Genomic DNA, 22,734 nt, shown 5'->3' on the forward strand with positions numbered 1-22,734 from the left:
GTACTGATGGGGGCTGTAAAACAGTAGCTCATCCGCTGTGGGTTTTAGGCAACAGAAACCGGAAAGCAACTATAAATGGATGAATGTGCTGTAAAGAAGGCAAAGCAAGATGCCGCTCAGCAACGCATGGCTGCAGGTAGTGGCTGTTTCTCCACATTTAGAGGACATCATCCTCTGGGATATATACCCCATCCAGAACCGACAGCAGCAGACCGCTGCAGAACGACTGCAACAAACAGCCGACATTAGAGATTAGATTTTGATTAAAAAATTTTTTGTCTTTTAGCTGGAACACCAGGAACACCAGGAACACCAGGAACACCAGGTATGAGATGAAGTCTTGGAGAAAAATAATTCCAAACATTGAAACATTTTTAAAATGTGCTGAGATTAGAGATGAGCGAATCACTGGGAAATTTGTATTGTGAAGTTCACGAATATTTGAACGAATTTGCAAATCACATTCAATGGAATCTCCTTACATCAGGCAAATGATAGTAGCTACAATAGTCGGACTATTACAGACTAAGCAAAAAACAAAAGAAGACAAGGTACTACTGTATCAGTGAAGTGGGGTGCTCAACCCAATATGACATGAAAAAACATATAAATCAACAAACAAAGTGCGATGCCCTGGCCCCTGGGGGCCACTTCCGCAGTGCTGGTGTTATGAGCGGGCAATGACCGGGGCAGCTGCAGGGGTTATACTTGTCACGGTATAGGCCTGAGGGCGGCACAGCTGTAGGGCCGGTCTGTGGAATCTGCGGGTGATGATGGGCATGCGATTCCTCGCTGCACCTAGTCAGGGCACCAGTTAGTGGACACCAATGCCAGGGTTCAGTAACAGCGGTTTTATTATAGATGAGGTAACTAGTAGCAACAGTTCTGTCCGGATGCAACCGGGTATATAGCAGGCTTTGACAAATAAGGCAGGAGTGGTGCTGCATAGGCTGTGAGAATAAGTGCCGGATGATGGGAGTAGGAGTATGAGAGAAATAGCGTTGCTGGGTGGATTAGCTTGAGAATAATACTTGCTGTGAATCCTTGTAGCGATGATGAGAGATAACGGAATGACACCCAGATGAGAGAGAAGACTCCGGACACTTGAGCAGGCAGATACAGCCGAAGACTTGAATACAGCAGAGCACCTGATCCACACTTCTAGTGGTGAAGTGGGAGCTGCAGAGAAGAAGCCCAACTCCTCTGAGGCAGGAGAGGGACGACACACATCCTCCTTGCTTAGAAGCAGGGGGAAGACTCACTTGTTAGGAGGAAGTGGGAGGTCACATGGTTGCTCCTGGCCAGAGCTAGTCGGCCATTGGAGGAACCATGGTTACAGGTCACGTGATCAACAGCCTTGCATACCACTGTACAATGTAATAATACACAGGAATACATGAGAATACACATGAGAATGCACATTACCAGAGAATACTAGGGGAAAACCAGCAGCAGTTGCAGTGCAAACACTTACCAGAACAGGCATTGACACAGCAATAGAAATGGCCATAATAGGAGTAGTAGTCTGCATGTTCTGGGACACTGCATACCTCCCTAGCAAGTTTGAGCCGACCTCGGCGAATCTAGAAGGCAGCAAACATGAATAGACTGGACATTCAAACAATAGGAATGAATGATGAGAGTGAGTGTGAGGAGGTGTGTGTTTCCCACGCCCAAGGCACAGGTGTGAAGAGAGAGAGAATGAGAAACCCTAGTGGCAGGACTTCACCTAGGGGTGCCTAACGTACTCTGGCGACCAGGTAGCTAGTGCGTGAACCATCTGACGTGTAAGCCAGGACAACTTAACTGCTGGCGGGTGACCCTCCATATTCCAGCCAGTTAGACAGTAGGTTTTCTGTTAAATGTGTTACCCTACTGGAGGAGAACGTGAAGACCTGTGTACTATCTTGGCGTGTCTGAATAGTGACTTGGATACCTGGAAGAGAAAAGAACAAAATAATAAAAGCAAACATACATGGGGAGCTCCCTTTCATACCACTCAATCACACACACAAGCACTCCACAGGCCAAACACCCGAAAAGGTATCCAAGATGCGATATGTATGGACCAGTGTGAAGGTTAGGTATGACTATGTGTGATAACTACTGTGTTGGGACAAGACAGAGGCGAACAAATACTGGAAACAAAAGGAAAGGAAACACAAAGGACAACAAATACTGCGAGGTCCTGAGGAGAACTGGCTCACATGAATCTGAATGAAAATCTGAGAAAAATCGGAATGAAAATCTGAGGAAAATCTGCATACGAACTGGCTCAACTAAATCTTTCCAGCTATAGATAAGATAATAATACACAATAATGAGACTGGATGAGAAAATACACTCCTACATAAACTGGACTTTCTCTGAGGTATATATATAAACTGACTTCTCTTACTCAGAGGAGGAGCTATCTGACTCAGACACTGGAAAATATACTGTTTTACAAAAGAGGCGCTCTACTCTGAGGCAATCTATGTAACCTTGTGCTTACTCAGAGGAGGAAATACAAAGACTACGATAACACTGGAATACAATAGTACAATAAGTGCAATAATGAAATAAGTGCAATAATACCCTGTGTGCAACACACAATCACAGGAAAGTGCATTAGGAAGGAATGGGTTAAGTGTCTCTGTTAGGTAGAGTCTCTTTTAGGCAATTAGACATCGTCCATGTAAAAGGCTCTGGGACAGGCACTAGAGAACCTTTTGTTACTGTAAGTGTCCATCAGCTCATGGCTGGTAAGTACAGGGAACTTGGTCAGGAGGACCAGGCACCAACCTTGAACATTGCAGGAACTGGAACAAAACAGTTAGACAACAGAAACAGTTTAAGGGCTCTGGTCTCTGTAAGGACACTTAGCAGAAATGTCCTGGAGGACCCTGAGTAGGCTTCTTCTTTTTCTTCTTCCACGGATAGCGATAGCGTGAAGGGCCTGGAGCAGAAGCATCACTGGATGCCGTAGTGACTACAATGCTGGGCGTCACCGTGGTGATAGGAGAGATGATGGGGGCCACATGATAGGTGACGGTCGTGGTAGAAGAGGCAGCCTTAGCCACAGCAGTGGGGGCAGTAGAGGGGACTGCGGTAGTAGACGGGCCCGCTGTAGTGGAAGCTGCAGGAGTATCGCTAGGCATAGCGGTGGCAGCTGTAGTGGCAGGCGACAGGGCAGCGAGGGCCTGCTGAATGTCCTCGATCAGCTGCATAATCTTAGGCCCCAGCCCGAGCATCCATTGCGGCAGGGGCGGCGAATCACGCCCTGGAGGTTGCCACAGACCCGGGGATATGAAGGCCTTAGCAGAGTTCTCCCCTTTAGGGCCAGGGACTGAGGACAACAGAGTCGGTCCACTTACAATCTGTTCGCTGTCCGGTGATGAGGACCCTCCGGTACAAGAAGCGAGGTCAGCGGTGCTGGAGTGACCGGGTCCTGGAGAAATGCTGGTCTCAGGTATGGGCCCCTCATTCTGATCAGCAGAGGCCGGGATGAAGGCCCGGCGAAGACTTCCGTCGTCCGACGGGGCAGCGGCCCAGCTGGTGTCGCTGTAGGATGGGAGCGGTGCTAGCAGGCAGGCAGGATTGCTCTCCGGCAGCTCCGGCATCACTGGTGCTGCGGCTGCAGGCAAACGTTTCTCGGGGGCCGCCATCTTGTCACGCTCTGGCCGGAACTTGTAGCAGGAAGGGGAGGAGCGCCAGGCTGGAGGATCAGGTTCCAGAATCTGCCCAGCAACAGTGACGTCATCCGGCCCAGGCAGCAATCTTGTGTACTGTTTAGGGCCCAAAACACTTCAATCACCCCGATAGTAATCGGCAAAGTCTCTGGGGGGGGGGGGGGGGTAGCAGTACAGTTCTGGGGGCACTGACAGTTGGCACAACACAGTCTGTATCCTGTTCGTGACGCCAAAATTGCGATGCCCTGGCCCCTGGGGGCCACTTCCGCAGCGCTGGTGTTATGAGCGGGCAATGACCGGGGCAGCTGCAGGGGTTATACTTGTCACGGTATAGGCCTGAGGGCGGCACAGCTGTAGGGCCGGTCTGTGGAATCTGCGGGTGATGATGGGCATGCGATTCTTCGCTGCACTTAGTCAGGGCACCAGTTAGTGGACACCAATGCCAGGGTTCAGTAACAGCGGTTTTATTATAGATGAGGTGACTAGTAGCAACAGTTCTGTCCGGATGCAACCGGGTATATAGCAGGCTCTGACAAATAAGGCAGGAGTGGTGCTGCATAGGCTGTGAGAATACGTGCCGGATGATGGGAGTAGGAGTATGAGAGGAATAGCGTTGCTGGGTGGATTAGCTTGAGAATAATACTTGCTGTGAATCCTTGTAGCGATGATGAGAGATAACGGAATGACACCCAGATGAGAGAGAAGACTCCGGACACTTGAGCAGGCAGATACAGCTGAAGACTTGAATACAGCAGCAGAATCAGTCACTCTTCTTATGGTGAAGAGGCTGCAGAGAAGAAGCCCAACTCCTCTGAGGCAGGAGAGGGACGACACACATCCTCCTTGCTTGGAAGCAGGGGGAAGACTAACTTGTTAGGAGGAAGTGGGAGGTCACATGGTTGCTCCTGGCCAGAGCTAGTCGGCCATTGGAGGAACCATGGTTACAGGTCACGTGATCAACAGCCTTGCATACCACTGTACACTGTAATACACAGGAATACATGAGAATACACATGAGAATGCACATTACCAGAGAATACAAGGGGAAAACCAGCAGCAGTTGCAGTGCAAACCCTTACCAGAACAGGCATGGACACAGCAAGAGAAATGGCCATAATAGGAGTAGTAGTCTGCATGTTCTGGGACACTGCAAAAGAGAAAGCCATGTCACACATACAAGGGCGGCACATCCCCAGAAAAAATGATAGAATAGACTGTATGCTTAAGTGAAAAATGATACCAATTTTATTAATACACAAAAACTACAAAGTGCAAAACATACCTGATAAAATCAATTAAAACCACAACATGCAAAAGGCCCATGTCAAAAAAACATGGAACCAGGACATACCGACCTGTATAAATATTGTGACCCCCCTATGGCTAATAGTATTGACTCACAACTAGAGTAGTGTAATGCTGAGTATAAACAATAAAGTCTGTATAAATGACTGTACTCTATGGACACAAAGCAAAGAGTGGCAAGGAGAATAAGAAAAGAAATGAGAGCAAAGAAATGAAATGAAAAGAAATGAGAATTATGTTTTTAAAAACCTTGCTAAATCTGGCTTTTCCCAAGACCTGCATACATATCGACATCAGCTTCATTCTTCAACAAAATGCAAGATGCAACCGAAGCTTTCAACTCTTGGGGTGTTATAGCTGTCTCCCTGATGGGGTATTGGGGTATCGGGGTGACCGTCCCATCCTCGCTTTGGTCACTCCCAAAAAACCTCACCCTAACGGAGCTCTCACATGTTGCTCCAGAGCTGATGTGTAAAACCAGCAGCGGATTATTATGCCGGTCACTACTATGTAGACTTTGGGAAATACCCAGTTTCGGAGTGGAACAAGGTAGTACGGCACTGAACTTTGTTTTATCTGTCCGCCCCATAGTACTGACGGTGGCTGTAAAACAGCAGACCATCCACTGCAGGTTTTAGGCAGCAGTAAATTGACTATGGATATTGGTTATGGGATTATACCAAGACATTTTTGGAGTAAGGGGTCAGATTACTTGTTGTTGTTGTTGTTTTTTTTTAATTAGTTAGGGCGGGTGCATATTATGTTGGTGACTTTAAGTAAATAGAGCCGGGTAGGTGCATGACTTCCGGCTGATGTTTCAATCGTTAGCATCAGGTTGGTGAAATCCGGTCCTATCCAGGCTTCATTTATTTTCCGGAATGTAGGCCTTTCTACGCTAAGGCAAGACAACCTGGTCCTCCTGGGGGTCACAATGGCCCCTACGGCACTGAATACCCTCTCCAATGCAATGCTGCTGGCTGGGCATGACAGCAAGGTGACAGCGAACTCCTCAGCCGCGGACAGATGTCCAGCTTTTCTGCCCAGAATTGCCCTGGGTCTGAAATATTCTGGGACAAGGGGGATTCCAAGTCGGATTTGACATGAAATTTAGCTGCTGCCTGACAGACACTTCAGTGTGGGGCGGCCGGGTTTCTTCCTCTGGTGGCTTAAGGAGGTTGCTCAGCATTGTATGGAGGTTCAAGCGGCTAACATGGCGGCTGCTGCCCCTCACACTTGCGCTACAAGTCGATGTTGTAGACTGGGCAAAGTCCTTCTGACTAGTTGGTCATACAGGATGGTGATGTCCCTGATAGACCTTAATTAAATGACTATGTAGTAGCTGACTGACCCCGTCCTACGGTGCAAAAAAAAAGAATCTGGTATTTTCTGTCAGAAACAAAGGTGCAGTGCTCTCTCCCTCCGTCCCTGCCTCCCTCCCCCTGCTGGCAATGTCCCCCCTCCCTCCCTTCTCTCTGCTTGTCTCCCGCCTGGTCCCGTGCAGGGGGGTGAGCGATGCTTATCTGCCGCTCACCCCCCTGCACCTCCTTCCAAGACGCTGCCCGTGCCCACCTATCCTCTATGACCCCCTGCGGCTCTGTACACCGCCGCCCGATCCCGTAGGGGTGAGAGCTCCTGCACCTCAGCGCTCACCCTGGCCGCGGGGTGAGCGCTCCGCTACCTCCTCTTGTTCTCCTAATCCATCTTGTCATTCAGCCCCTGCAGCCCATGCCCCGCTGTGCCTCAGCGCTCATCCCGCCTCTCGGTCCCGTCAAGGTGTGCGGAGTACCCCTTTAACAATTAAATTAACCTCTTGTTGGCTGCTCCAGCAGCAGAAACACAGAGAAAATGGCGCCCAAAATGTAAAACCACAGGCAGTCACAGCAGAGTCCGAGCACAGCTCAATAAACAGAACTCCCCCTCTACCAACACATTCACAAGCAGGCTTTGGGTTATCAATCAGCACTTCTGGGACTTGTAGTGCAGCGTTGCAGAATAGGCACAGAGGTAAAATCCTGTTCGTAGGACGCCAAGAAAAATTATAATGTCCCTTTGGTGGTATGTGGTGATATGCTGAGGGGTTGTGTTGCTGGGTGGTGTAGTGCAACCTTAGGGCTCACCTTCTGGAACCTTCCTGTCACAGTGGGGTCCGAGGGTGCTGGGGCCCTTGTCTTCTTCAGCATACACACAGGGACATATCATTTTTATTAAAAGTCTTCACACAATAGCGGTGAAAGTATATTAAGACGTTACTTGAAGGATAATTATATACAATCCAGTACAGGGGCATCTGATGGCGGCGGGAAACTGTTGGCTTGATCAGAGTCCTGAGCTTCAGGGGGAGGGTTACCGTGGTTACTATAGCTTAGACTTGGTGGATAAATGGGTAGACAGACCTGTTCCAGAGACTTTATAGCTTTCCGCCTTTATAAGGCACCAGTATAGCACCAGTATCCTGTATAGCACCAGTATCCTGTATAGCACCAGTATAGCACCAGTATCCTGTATAGCACCAGTATCCTGTATAGCACCAGTATCCTGTATAGCACCAGTATAGCACCTGTATAGCACCAGAATCCTGTATAGCACCTGTATAACACCAGTATCCTGTATAGCACCTGTATAGCACCTGTATCCTGTATAGCACCTGTATAGCACCAGTATAACACCTGTATAGCACCTGTATAACACCAGTATCCTGTATAGCACCTGTATAGCACCTGTATCCTGTATAGCACCTGTATAGCACCAGTATAACACCTGTATAGCATCAGTATCCTGTATAGCACCTGTATAGCACCAGTATCCTGTATAGCACCAGTATAGCACCTGTATAGCACCAGAATCCTGTATAGCACCTGTATAACACCAGTATCCTGTATAGCACCTGTATAGCACCTGTATCCTGTATAGCACCAGTATAGCACCTGTATAGCACCAGAATCCTGTATAGCACCTGTATAGCACCTGTATAACACCAGTATCCTGTATAGCACCTGTATAGCACCTGTATCCTGTATAGCACCTGTATAGCACCAGTATAACACCTGTATAGCATCAGTATCCTGTATAGCACCTGTATAGCACCTGTATCCTGTATAGCACCAGTATCCTGTATTGCACCTGTATAGCACCTGTATAGCACCAGTATAGCACCTGTATAGCATCAGTATCCTGTATAGCACCTGTATAGCACCTGTATCCTGTATAGCACCAGTATAGCACCAGTATAGCACCAGTATAGCACCAGTATAGCACCTTTATAGCACCTGTATCCTGTATAGCACCTGTATAGCACCTGTATCCTGTATAGCACCTGTATAGCACCAGTATAGCACCTGTATAGCACCAGTATCCTGTATAGCACCAGTATAGCACCAGTATCCTGTATAGCACCAGTATAGCACCTGTATAGCACCAGTATAGCACCAGTATAACTGTACACAGGTGAGGGCTGTAATATTCCATGTCTCTGTCCTCCCTATAGGATATCCTGGCTTCCCGGGGGCCGAGTGGATAACACAGAACTGGCCGAGTGAGTAGAAGACAAATCTGCCGCTTCACTTTTTGGGAAAGAAAAAATAGAAAAAAATAGACAAATATTTAACAATTTTCTTTATACACATTTTTTTATTCTACAAATGATAAGAATTGCTTTACTGGGGGCACTAAGAATATGTATGGGGGCATCAGGATTATGTATGGGGGCACCAGGATTATGTAAGGGGGCATCAGGATTATGTATGGGGGGCATCAGGATTATGTATGGGGCCACCAGGATTATGTATGGGGGCATCAGGATTATGTAAGGGGGCATCAGGATTATGTATGGGGGCATCAGGATTATATATGGGGGCACCAGGATTATGTATGGGGGCACCAGGATTATGTATGGGGGGCACCAGGATTATGTATGGGGGCATCAGGATTATGTATGGGGGCACCAGGATTATGTATGGGGGCACCAGGATTATGTATGGGGGCACCAGGATTATGTATGTGGGCACTAAAATTATATATGGGGGCACCAGGATTATGTATGGGGGCACTAAGATTATATATGGGGGCACCAGGATTATGTATGGGGGGCACCAGGATTATGTATGGGGGGCACCAGGATTATGTATGGGGGGCATCAGGATTTTGTATGGGGGCATCAGGATTATCTATGGGGGGCATCAGGATTATGTATGGGGCATCAGGATTATGTATGGGGGGCATCAGGATTATGTATGTGGGGCATCAGGATTATGTATGAGGGCACCAGGATTATGTATGGGGGCATCAGGATTGTGTATGGGGGGCATCAGGATTATGTATGGGGGCATCAGGATTATGTATGGGGGCACCAATATTATGTATGGGGGCATCAGGATTATGTATGGGGGCACCAATATTATGTATGGGGGCATCAGGATTATGTATGGGGGCATCAGGATTATGTATGGGGCCACAAGGATTATGTATGAAGGGAACCAGGATTATATGGGGGTACTAGCATTAAAAGTGGGTGCAACAGGGTTAGATATGGGGGTACCAGGATTATATATGAAGGGAACTAGGGTTATATATGGGGGCACCTACCAGGATTATAAGGAAGGGGGGCACCAGGATTATGTATGGGGGCATCAGGATTATGTATGGGGGGCATCAGGATTTTGTATGGGGGCATCAGGATTATGTATGGGGGCATCAGGATTATGTATGGGGGGCATCAGGATTTTGTATGGGGGCATCAGGATTATCTATGGGGGCATCAGGATTATGTATGGGGCATCAGGATTATGTATGGGGGGCATCAGGATTATGTATGTGGGGCATCAGGATTATGTATGAGGGCACCAGGATTATGTATGGGGGCATCAGGATTATGTATGGGGGCACCAATATTATGTATGGGGGCATCAGGATTATGTATGGGGGCATCAGGATTATGTATGGGGCCACCAGGATTATGTATGAAGGGAACCAGGATTATATGGGGGTACTAGCATTAAAAGTGGGTGCAACAGGGTTAGATATGGGGGTACCAGGATTATATATGAAGGGAACTAGGGTTATATATGGGGGCACCTACCAGGATTATAAGGAAGGGGGGCACCAGGATTATAAGTGGGGGTACCAGAATTATAAATGTAGGCAGCCGGATTATAAGGGCGGGCACCAGGATTATAAATGGGGGCACCAGGATTAATAGTGGGGGCACCAGGATTAGATTATAAATGGGGTATCAGGTTTATAAGGGCATCAGGATTATTAGTGAGGGCATTAGGATTATAAATAAGGTAGTCGCACCATGATTATAAATGGGCACACCATTATAAGGGGGGACACCAGGATTATGTATGGGGACACCAGGATTATGTATGGGGGGCATCAGGATTATGTATGAGGGCACCAGGATTATGTATGGAGGCATCAGGATTGTGTATGGGGGGCATCAGGATTATGTATGGGGGCATCAGGATTATGTATGGGGCCACCAGGATTATGTATGGGGGCATCAGGATTATGTATGGGGGCATCAGGATTATGTATGGGGCCACCAGGATTATGTATGGGGGGCATCAGGATTATGTATGGGGGGCATCAGGATTATGTATGAGGGCACCAAGATTATGTATGGGGGCATCAGGATTGTGTATGGGGGCATCAGGATTATGTATGGGGGCATCAGGATTATGTATGGGGGCACCAATATTATGTATGGGGGCATCAGGATTATGTATGGGGGCACCAATATTATGTTTGGGGGCAATAGGATTATGTATGGGGGCATCAGGATTATGTATGGGGGCATCAGGATTATGTATGGGGGCATCAGGATTATGTATGGGGGCACCAATATTATGTTTGGGGGCAATAGGATTATGTATGGGGGCATCAGGATTATGTATGGGGGCATCAGGATTATGTATGGGGGCATCAGGATTATGTATGGGGCCACCAGGATTATGTATGGGGCCACCAGGATTATGTATGGGGGAACCAGGATTATGTATGAAGGGAACCAGGATTATAAATATGGGCACAAGGATTATATATGGGGCTACAAGGATTATATATGGGGTACTAGGATTATATATGAAGGGAATCAGGGTTATAAGAACATGAGCACTTTATATGGGGGTACTAGCATTAAAAGTGGGTGCAACAGGGTTAGATATGGGGGTACCAGGATTATATATAAAGGGAACTAGGGTTATATATGGGGGCACCTACCAGGATTATAAGAAAGGGGGGCACCAGGATTATAAGTGGGGGTACCAGAATTATAAATGTAGGCACCCGGATTATAAGGGGGGGCACCAGGATTATAAATGGGGGCACCAGGATTAATAGTGGGGGCACCAGGATTAGATTATAAATGGGGTATAAGGGGGCACCAGGATTATTAGTGAGGGCATTAGGATTATAAATAAGGCAGTCACACCATAATTATAAATGGGCACACCATTATAAGGGGGGACACCAGGATTATGCATGGGGGCACCAGGATTATAAATGGGGGCATCAGGATTATAAAGAGGGAGCACCATGATTATAAATGGGGGCACCATTATAAGGGGGGACACCAGGATTATAAATGGGGGCATCAGGATTATAAGGAAGGGCGCACCAGTATTATAAATGGGGGCACCAGGATTATAAGTGGGGGCACCAGGGTTATAAATGGGGGCATCAGGATTATAAGGAGGGGGCAACAGGATTATAAATGAGAGCATTAGGATTATAAATGGGGGCACCAGGATTATAAATGGGGGCACCAGGATTATAAGGAGGGGGCACCAGAATTATAAATGGGGGCACCAGGATTATAAATGGGGGGAACCATCATAAAGGGGGCACCAGGATTATAAATGGGGGTCGCAAGATTATAAATGGGGGCACCAGGATTATAATTGGGGGCACCAGGATTATAAGTGAGGTCATCAGGATAATAAGTGGGGTCACCAGATGGGGCACCAGGAATGGACAAACTATGTGTCTGGGAGAATATGGAAAATAATATTCATGTTTTTTTTATTTATTTCTCACAGGTTGGTTACCTGGAACACCTGGAACTGGAGGGACACCTGGTAGGGGGCTCTACATAATCTCATCCGAGCCATGCACCCTAACGTAACCCTCTAGAGGGCAGACTATGCTGCATTTGCTGGGTGCACCCCCAATGCTATGTGTTGCGTCCCCCCTTTCCCTCCTGGGGAGCAGACAGTAAGCAGCTATCTGTAGAATCGCTGTATACTGTAGAGGAGAAGAACATGATGGATGTTCTCATCTTGCCTTTTTGTTTTTCAGATATCGGTATCCTGAGGAATACTTCCGATTCGGCGGACTACGTTGATGACCAGCAGATTTTTTTTATGTGATTTTTTTTTTTGTGGGTAAAAATTATTTCTATTTTGTATTTTGTTTTGTTTTTTTAAGCACTTTACAGGCTTAGTAGTAGAAGCTGTCTAATAGAATGCAACCATTACTTAGCTATCCCTCACTTTATCACCCCAGTCCCTACTGCCGCAGGGGTACTGGGAAGAGCCAGTGACCAGTAGACCCAGAGCATCATAAAATGGGTCTCCTAGGCTGAGCTCTATCAGACTGGTATTATGTGTCTGAGAAGCACCAAAATGCCTGCGCCTTCCCAATCCAGTACTACTAGGCTGCTGCTGTTTGGTTTTTTATTTGCTAATTATGTAAAAGATGGGGAGCGCTACACACTTTATATTAGTTATTAAAAAAAGAAAAAGGGTTCCCCCTCATAACCTGCCAGGAAAAAAAATAACAGCCAAGTAATACCAGGGTGAGAAGGGCCAGTCTGCCAGCGCCCACACCAGGAGCACTCTGGGACTGATGGTACAGGCCTCTTCCTAGTCCCCTGTGACAGTGGGTACTGGGGTAATAATGGGGGGTTGGTGTTTGCAATCTTATGAACTAACACTAAGCCCCCACTTAGCAATGGCCGCCGTCTACCAGTCAGCCTCTGCTACTTAGCCTGTACATTCATTAATAATAGACAATACACAATAGAAATTTTTGTTTATTGAAGTAAAAACACCCCTCAATGACCATTTTATTTGTATAAAAAAAATCCACTGGTCATCGACGTAGTCCAGTGAATCAGGAGTAGTCCTCAGGATACCGATATCTGAAAAAAAAAGAAGAGAAAGGAAAAAAAAGGAGGAACAGGGCACCCATCATTGTGACAGGTGTCATACAATATAACCTCCTGGGGCCAGACTGTGCCCCATCTACTGTACATGCGTTATAATGGTATCCATATGTATCCACAGGCTCCAGACCAGTAACGGCCACAGGAAGAGAGTTCCTCACAACATTTTTACAGAACGCCATCACTGATGTTCTCCCTGACAGACAAATCTTACTGACCGCACCCTTAGGCCCCGCCAGGGTTTCTGTTCGTCTAAATGATCACGACTTTAAGAAGGAGGTGACAGTCAATAAAGGAAAAACTGTGGTAGTTCCCATTACCATAAAGACAGAGCTGAGAGGGACAGCAAAATGCACACATCCCGTAAGGATCGAGTCTGATGCCGATATCACCGTCATGTCCAGAAATTACAAGGACGACAGTGGGGACGTGGCCTTAATCTACCCTGTATCTCAGCTGGGACAAGAGTATTATATCATCACCCCTCCAAATGGACCCACGGATCAATTCAAAGAGTTTTCTGTCACATCACATGATGCACCAACGACTGTTGACATCTACCTGAAGGGATCTGTCACCTTCAATGGGAAAAAATATTCAAAAGGAGACAAACTCACCCTGAACATGAAGCCATTTGAGACCAATCAGATTCAGAGTAAGGATGACCTCTCAGGTACAAAGGTGGTGGCCAACAAGAAGGTGGCCGCCATGGCCGGACACACGTGTGCTGAGAATAACATTGGTTGTAGCCATGTCTATGAACAACTCATGCCCACTGAGATGTGGGGAACCTCATTCCTTATCCCCGGCATGTCCTTCCAATTGAAATATGACACGGCCTTCATCATGGCTTCTCAGAAAACATCCATTACATACCAGTCCGGGACAGTCAGTAACACCAAAAAGGTGGCCGCCGGAGATCTCACTCTGGTTAACCTAACTCTATCGTCCCCTCTCTCCATCCAGAGTCCCCATGGCCTCCAAGTCATGCTTCATGGTCGTGGTGGGACATATGGCGGCAAATCGTTCGGCTCATTCCTTACCAGCATTCCGACCACTGATTTATTTGGCACTAGCTATAGTCTCATCGATGAAGAGCAGTTTGACACAAACCTGGGGGTCATCATAGCCAAGACCTCAAGTGTCCCGGGAGTTCAGCTCGACAACAAAAAGTCTCTTAACAAACTTGTGTGGAAGAAATTTCCAGGGTCTGAATTTTCCTGGGCAGAATATAGCGCCGGTCCTGGCTCTAGCACTCATACCATTCAGCATCCCACAGAACCCTTCGGACTCCTCACTATCGGCTACTCCATGAAGAAGGCCTATGGATCGCCGGCTCCCTGCTTTAAAGGTAACCTCCATAATAATCTCTGGAACCATAAAGGGGAGGGGCATGACCAGGAAACTTAAAAGGGTTATCCAGCGCTACAAAAACATGGCCACTTTTCTCCCTTTCTTGTCTCCAGATTGGGTGAAGTTTTAAACTCAGTTCCATTGAAGTAAATGGAGCTTAATTGAACCTGAACTTGAGACAAGAGAGAGGGAAAAGTGGCCTTGTTTTTGTAGCACTGGATAACCCCTTTAAGTACACCATTTGGAGAGTCCTTGTGTCAGGCTCCGCCCCTCGCGGCTTATACTAGACAGAACACAGCGACAGTATAGGTTTTCTTCCTAGTCTTCATTGAAGGACAGATTATTAGTAAATCTCTGTATTTCTTATTTGTAGGAACAGGCCTGTGGGATAATGGTGAGAATATTCTGCTGTTCTCTTCTCAATCCCCCATACCTGATGTTCTTCATAACTGACGGATATTTCCTCCATTTTACACGTAGGTTCTTGGAAAATTCAGTACAATTCGGGCCCGTTTCACCTGAAGTGGCGTGAGTATGCAATCTCTATAATGGAGGAGATTTGGTTTGTGCCACAGAGATAAACCCACCCCTTTCCTACTGAAGCCACGCCCATTTTTTTAAAGACCTGTCTCTTTAAGACGTGGTGCAAAATTTGTTGTGTTTTATTTTGGCTAAAAAATTTTTTGAAAACTTTTCTAATAACTCCTGCACCAAAAGTCCCTCTCACACACTTTCATCTATCCGCCTGCTTTTTAGTATAAAACTGACTTAGGGTACAAACCCACTTGACGTATTTGCTGCGTGAATCAGTCTTAAAAATAAGCAGGCAAAACGCAGGTTGGCTTTATACAAAACGCAGGTTGGCTTTATACAATTGTTCTGCGTTAAAATACGCAATTGCGTATTTTTGAAGCGTGAAGCTACATGTGTTTTTCGCACAGGTTGTTAACAACTGATGCTTTGCTAACAACAAGCTTCACGCTTCAAAAATACGCAATTGCGTATTTTAACGCAGAACAATTGTATAAAGCCAACCTGCGTTTTGCCTGCTTATTTTTAAGACTGATTCACGCAGCAAATACGTCAAGTGGGTTTGTACCCTTAAAGGGATTTCCTAGCATACGGTGAATGTGCAGTATATTCTGAATTAGTTTCAGTTTCCTTCTCCTGTGCCGCCGGTAATCCCGTCCAGTCCCGTCCTCCTTGATGACCTGACCTCCAGCAGTCATGTGACCACCATAGGGGACGTACCATGCCCGGGCACTGTCTACCTAATACCAGTGGGTCAGGTGCAGGGGATCATGGAGCATACGGTTACATAGTTTACTCCCATGTGGGCGCATTAGCTTCCATACTCCAAGATTCTTCTCTTTATAGGGGCTGTGTGTGTGTGTGTGTGTGTGTGTGTGTGTGGGGGGGGGTCTTCATAGTGCAGAATGGGGGTGCAGATTACAGCTCCGGAGTAACCATGCACTATGAATGAGGCGCTCACGATTCAGCCCTCCCTGATGTCCTTCTTATCTTCCCTCTTCTTGTAGATGCCACCGGCGGACTTTCAGGTAATCACATTACAGCGACCTTTTCTTGTGACCTCAGCAAATTCAGCTGTGACATCACTTCCTGATAGTAAAAAGGACAAAGGTCATGTGATGTTTGACCCCGAATATTTCATTCCACGGTGAAGACTATTGGAGCTTCCAGGTGTAGAGCGGAGCTCGCGGCAATGGGGTGATCCCCGGATACTTAGACAGGAGAGAAGCTCGGCACTCACCTGTCCTCAGGGCCGCTTACGTTTAGTCCATTTCATACTAATAGAATCCTCACGGTCTGAGGACTGTTACAGCCGGGCGCCTCTCATGTGGATGTGTCATAGCTCTAGGGGGCAGAAGCCGGTGTCATAATGCAGACATCCGCCTACTCTCCTCCTGTTGATGGCTACAGGGTGATAGAATGTTATTTAACTCTGTCTATGCAGAAGACCCCGAGCTTTGTATAAAAAATTAAAGGGATACTCCACAGATTTTTTTTCTTCTTCAAATCAACCAGTGTCAGAAAGTTATGTAGATTTGTAATTTACTTCTATTTAAAAATCTCCAGTCTTCCAGTACTTATCAGCTGCTATATGTCCTGCAGGAAGTGGTGTATTCTCTCCAGTCTGACACAGTGCTCTCTGCTGCCCCCTCTGTCCATGTCAGGAACTGTCCAGAGCAGGAGAGGTTTTCTATAGGAATTTGCTGCTGCACTGGACAGTTCCTGACATGGACAGAGGTGGCAGCAGAGAGCACTGTGTCAGACTGGAAAGAATACACCACTTCCTGGAGGACATACAGCAGCTGATATGTACTGGAAGATTGAAGATTTTTAAATGGAAGTAAATTACAAATCTGTATAACTTTTATTTTTTTGCTGGTTCCCCTTTAATCATTTCAGAGTGACAAAAAACAAACAAAATGCTTCTGGGAGGTCACACCCATCATTAATGGAGCAGAATTTCATGGAATAATCATGTTTTTCTGTTGATTTTAGAAATTCCGATACCTGGAGCGATGACTGAGAATCTGAGTGAGTGTCACCCAGAAGCTACAGAATATTCGGATATTTAGGGTAAATGGAACAATTGATGAGAAATCGTCCGTTTTCTTTTGTCTCCTAGGTGGTGTACCTGCTATTTCCCAGCTGCTTCCGGGAGGACTGGGTGAGTGTCACCAGAAATCTGTCGCTTTGGTCCCAGACATTGTTCACACATGTTTTGGGCCCTTGGCGGCATAAGTCATACTCCTACTAAGTGGTGCTATTGTATGGAGCCATGGCTGTGTATATAACAAACACTGAAGGGGTCATCCCCTATTCACAGGCGGTGGATATCCAGCTGATCAGTGAGGCTCCGACTGCTGGGACCTCCATCAATCACGAGAATGGGGGTCAGTCCTCCTCTAAGTGAATGGAGTGAGAGCGTGCATGCTCCACCGCCCCTGGAGACCTGCTCTGCTGCTGATGCTGTATCAGGTCCCATCAGTTATGGGGTGGGGGCTCTGCTGGTGTCTATGTATCAGGTCCCATCAGTTATGGGGTGGGGGCTCTGCTGGTGATGCTGTATCAGGTCCCATCAGTTATGGGGTGGGGGTCTGCTGGTGATGCTGTATCAGGTCCCATCAGTTATGGGGTGGGGGCTCTGCTGGTGATGCTGTATCAGGTCCCATCAGTTATGGGGTGGGGGCTCTGCTGGTGTCTATGTATCAGGTCCCATCAGTTATGGGGTGGGGGCTCTGCTGGTGATGCTGTATCAGGTCCCATCAGTTATGGGGTGGGGGCTCTGCTGGTGATGCTGTATCAGGTCCCATCATTTATGGGGTGGGGGCTCTGCTGGTGATGCTGTATCAGGTCCCATCAGTTATGGGGTGGGGGCTCTGCTGGTGATGCTGTATCAGGTCCCATCAGTAATGGGGTGGGGGGCTCTGCTGGTGTCGAAGTATCAGGTCCTATCAGTTATGGGGTGGGGGCTCTGCTGGTATCGATGTATCAGGTCCCGTCAGTTATGGGGTGGGGGGCTCTGCTGGTGATGCTGTATCAGGTCCCATCAGTTATGGGGTGGGGGGCTCTGCTGGTGTCGATGTATCAGGTCCCATCAGTTATGGGGTGGGGGCTCTGCTGGTGTCTATGTATCAGGTCCCATCAGTTATGGGGTGGGGTCTCTGCTGGTGATGCTGTATCAGGTCCCATCATTTATGGGGTGAGGGCTCTGCTGGTGATGCTGTATCAGGTCCCATCATTTATGGGGTGGGGGCTCTGCTGGTGATGCTGTATCAGGTCCCATCAGTTATGGGGTGGGGGCTCTGCTGGTGTCTATGTATCAGGTCCCATCAGTTATGGGGTGGGGGCTCTGCTGGTGTCGATGTTTCAGGTCCCATCAGTTATAGGGTGGGGGCTCTGCTGGTGTCGATGTTTCAGGTCCCATCAGTTATAGGGTGGGGGCTCTGCTGATGAGGGTGTATCAGGTCCCATCAGTTATGGGGTGGGGACTCTGCTGATGAGGGTGTATCAGGTCCCATCAGTTATGGGGTGGGAACTCTGCTGGTGTCGATGTATCAGGTCCCATAAGTTAGGAGGAGTGGAGACCATGTGGAGCAGGGAGGAAGGGGGAGGACAGAGGAGTGGAGACCATGTGGAGCAGGGAGGGGAAGACAGAGGAGGACAGAGGAGTGGAGACCATGTGGAGCAGGGAGGGGAGGACAGAGGAGTGGAGACCATGTGGAGCAGGGAGGGTGGAGGAGTGGAGACCATGTGGAGCAGGGAGGGGAGGGGGAGGACAGAGGAGTGGAGACCATGTGGAGCAGGGAGAGGGAGGACAGAGGAGTGGAGACCATGTGGAGCAGGGAGGGGGAGGACAGAGGAGTGGAGACCATGTGGAGCAGGGAGGGGAGGACAGAGGAGTGGAGACCATGTGGAGCAGGGAGGGGAGGACAGAGGAGTGGAGACCATGTGGAGCAGGGAGGGAGGGGAGGACAGAGGAGTGGAGACCATGTGGAGCAGGGAGGGAGGGGAGGACAGAGGAGTGGAGACCATGTGGAGCAGGGAGGGGGAGGACAGAGGAGTGGAGACCATGTGGAGCAGGCAGGGAGGGGGAGGGTGGAGGAGTGGAGACCATGTGGAGCAGGCAGGGAGGGGGAGGGTGGAGGAGTGGAGACCATGTGGAGCAGGCAGGGAGGGGGAGGGTGGAGGAGTGGAGACCATGTGGAGCAGGCAGGGAGGGGGAGGGTGGAGGAGTGGAGACCATGTGGAGCAGGCAGGGAGGGGAGGGTGGAGGGGTGGAGACCATGTGGAGCAGGCAGGGAGGGTGAGGGTGGAGGAGTGGAGACCATGTGGAGCAGGCAGGGAGGGGAGGGTGGAGGGGTGGAGACCATGTGGAGCAGGCAGGGAGGGGAGGGTGGAGGGGTGGAGACCATGTGGAACAGGCAGGGAGGGGGAGGACAGAGGAGTGGAGACCATGTGGAGCAGGCAGGGAGGGGAGGGTGGAGGGGTGGAGACCATGTGGAGCAGGGAGGCAGGGGAGGACAGAGGAGTGGAGACCATGTGGAGCAGACAGGGAGGGGGAGGGTGGAGGAGTGGAGACCATGTGGAGCAGGCAGGGAGGGGAGGCTGGAGGGGTGGAGACCATGTGGAGCAGGCAGGGAGGGGGGGGGGGGACAGAGGAGTGGAGACCATGTGGAGCAGGCAGGGAGGGGGAGGGTGGAGGAGTGGAGACCATGTGGAGCAGGCAGGGAGGGGGAGGACAGAGGAGTGGAGACCATGTGGAGCAGGCAGGGAGGGGGAGGGTGGAGGACAGAGGAGTGGAGACCATGTGGAGCAGGCAGGGAGGGGGAGGACAGAGGGGTGGAGGAGTGGAGACCATGTGGAGCAGGCAGGGAGGGGGAGGACAGAGGGGTGGAGGAGTGGAGACCATGTGGAGCAGGCAGGGAGGGGAGGACAGAGGAGTGGAGACCATGTGGAGCAGGCAGGGAGGGGAGGACAGAGGAGTGGAGACCATGTGGAGCAGGCAGGGAGGGGGAGGGTGGAGGACAGAGGAGTGGAGACCATGTGGAGCAGGCAGGGAGGGGGAGGGTGGAGGACAGAGGAGTGGAGACCATGTGGAGCAGGCAGGGAGGGGAGGACAGAGGAGTGGAGACCATGTGGAGCAGGCAGGGTGGGGGAGGACAGAGGAGTGGAGACCATGTGGAGCAGGCAGGGAGGGGAGGACAGAGGAGTGGAGACCATGTGGAGCAGGGAGGGAGGGGGAGGACAGAGGAGTGGAGACCATGTGGAGCAGGGAGGGGAGGACAGAGGAGTGGAGACCATGTGGAGCAGGGAGGGAGGGGAGGGTGGAGGAGTGGAGACCATGTGGAGCAGGGAGGGGAGGGTGGAGGAGTGGAGACCATGTGGAGCAGGGAGGGAGGGGGAGGACAGAGGAGTGGAGACCATGTGGAGCAGGCAGGGAGGGGAGGGTGGAGGAGTGGAGACCATGTGGAGCAGGCAGGGTGGGGGAGGACAGAGGAGTGGAGACCATGTGGAGCAGGCAGGGAGGGGAGGACAGAGGAGTGGAGACCATGTGGAGCAGGCAGGGTGGGGGAGGACAGAGGAGTGGAGACCATGTGGAGCAGGCAGGGAGGGGAGGGTGGAGGAGTGGAGACCATGTGGAGCAGGAAGGGAGGATGTTCTGCAGCTTCAGGGTGTGAGTCGGGATGTGCTGCAGACAAACCCACCAATTCATGTAATAGAAACCTGTTACACAAGCTTAGATTATAGGTGGGGATTGAATAAGGTTAACGCTTTCCTAACCGGAGTACCCCTTTAAAGACACGGATTCAAGGGTGGTTACAAAACCAATAACTTTACTGGAACAGTCTCATAAGGATATAGTACACAAGATACACAGTCGTCCTTCACAAGGTGCCTTGGCTTGGGACTTGGTCTGTCAGTTGTTCCTTTACAATACTTGTGATACTTGGTTAGATACTTGAGATACTTAGATACACATCACAGTCTCTTAGTAAAAGTGAAACAGATCACTGATCTCAGGGAGACCATCCAAACGATAACACGCCATGGCTGGGTCCTTCCCGGAGGGATATCTGGCCAGTCCTGTGTTTTGAGACTCTTCAGTGAGGTTCCACGGGCTCCTCTTTTGCATATTCTTAGTAAAAGTGGCTTTAGTTGACTAGTGTCAGACTAAACATGTGGCGGGGTGGACTAGCTAGAGGGGACCTGTCCAATTTTTACAGCATTTTACAGTATGGGGTCCTCAGAACCTTGGCTTGCAAAAACTTGAGAGAGAGAGAAAGAGAGAGAACACACTTGTACCTAATTCAGTAGTACAGGCCCCAGGCTTGAACAAACGGGGGAGCTAACCCCTTAACTTACGCCGAGAAGGTCGAGCAAAAGGTACAGAAGCACATCGGCAAAAACAACTTTTCCAACCGCTGTCATGTAGTAGTACTCTTACACCCCAGGCTCTTTTTTAGCTGGCCAAACAGCAACTGGAATCAGGAATCCATACGCCTCAGGAATGCAGCATCAGGCACTGGACGGGCGGACAGGCCCCATGTTGAACGCTCTCTGGCGCTAGGATAGCTGGATATGCCGTGTCCTTGGGTAGGTATGTGGTGTTGTGGCTGCTGTGTGGCTGTAGGGTAATTTGGCCACTTACCACGATGGCCAGGAGTGGTGTTAGAACCAACCCTCGGACAACCGGGCATTGCGCTCGAGGTTGAAGATAACCCAAGTGTAGGTGTATAGGTGCAGGTGCAAAAATAATTGACCAGAGTCCAATGACTTAACCAGAGTAACTTGGTTTATTGTACAAACTTCAGTGCAATACAGAAGAAACACACTTGTGGTAACTGCCGCTGAAGGAAGGAGGTAGTAACAATAAGGTAGGAGGTAGTAACAATAAGGCAGGAGGTAGTAACAATAAGGCAGGAGGTAGTAACAGTAAGGCAGGAGGTAGTAACAATAAGGCAGGAGGTAGTAACAATAAGAGATGTAAGAACAGCAAGGTAGAGTGGAGGAACATCTTGAGGGCCCTTTCCAAGTAGCAGTGTACTCTGCTGGGATCGCGTAGTTAAAGATAGAAGTAACAGTAGAAGGAGATACTCGTACTCACGTATAGATACTTTGGATCTGACCCCCTTTTGCCCTATAGTGTCAGAATACCCGTCCTGCTAGGGTAGTACAATGTCCCAGGTCCCTGCGCTGGGTTGAGCAGACATTCAGAGACTTCCCAGAATAGTCCTGTGTTGCAGTAGGATACATAGGCTTACATGCTGCTTTGTCCTACTGGGGTCAGTACCTAACGCAGACACTGCTGCCCTGTGTGTTGTTAAAGGTGTCTCTGGTGTGGACAAGGTTTTCCTCAGAGGACGTCACTCCCTCCTTAGGGTCTACAAGAAATCTCTCTGGCTCTGTAGTGTCTCTCTCCATCTCCACTGACATAAGAAGAGCCTCCTGCCAGGAACTAGCTCCTTTTGATAGCATTACCTTAGCTAGCGTGTGATTGGTGGGGCTCTGTGTGTGGAGAAAAGAGAAGAAAGAGAATAGGCAGAAAAGTGAGGGAAACAAGCCTGCCCCTGTGAGTGGCGACAACATAACATGTGACAAAAACAGTTAACTAGAGATGAGCGAGTAGCACTCAATACTCGTTTTCGATCGAGCATCTGACCGAAAACGCAGTAAAAATTCAATTCCCCTCCCACCTTCCATGGCGCTTTT

General features: G+C 49.0%; 1 protein-coding gene across 1 annotated transcript in view; it reads left to right on the forward strand.

Annotated features, from left to right (window-relative positions):
* Nucleotides 1-22,734, forward strand: part of LOC138768570 (uncharacterized) — a 137,425-nt gene that overhangs the window by 66,430 nt on the left and 48,261 nt on the right. The window contains exons 45-53 of the mRNA XM_069946482.1: nucleotides 287-325; nucleotides 8,461-8,508; nucleotides 12,014-12,052; nucleotides 13,262-14,491; nucleotides 14,867-14,887; nucleotides 14,974-15,021; nucleotides 16,032-16,052; nucleotides 17,020-17,055; nucleotides 17,147-17,188. Coding sequence (XP_069802583.1) covers nucleotides 287-325; nucleotides 8,461-8,508; nucleotides 12,014-12,052; nucleotides 13,262-14,491; nucleotides 14,867-14,887; nucleotides 14,974-15,021; nucleotides 16,032-16,052; nucleotides 17,020-17,055; nucleotides 17,147-17,188 — 1,524 coding nt within the window. The remainder of the gene's footprint in view (nucleotides 1-286; nucleotides 326-8,460; nucleotides 8,509-12,013; nucleotides 12,053-13,261; nucleotides 14,492-14,866; nucleotides 14,888-14,973; nucleotides 15,022-16,031; nucleotides 16,053-17,019; nucleotides 17,056-17,146; nucleotides 17,189-22,734) is intronic.

The sequence above is a fragment of the Dendropsophus ebraccatus genome, chromosome 12 (genome assembly GCF_027789765.1).
Source record: "Dendropsophus ebraccatus isolate aDenEbr1 chromosome 12, aDenEbr1.pat, whole genome shotgun sequence".
Taxonomy (NCBI): Eukaryota; Metazoa; Chordata; class Amphibia; order Anura; family Hylidae; genus Dendropsophus; species Dendropsophus ebraccatus.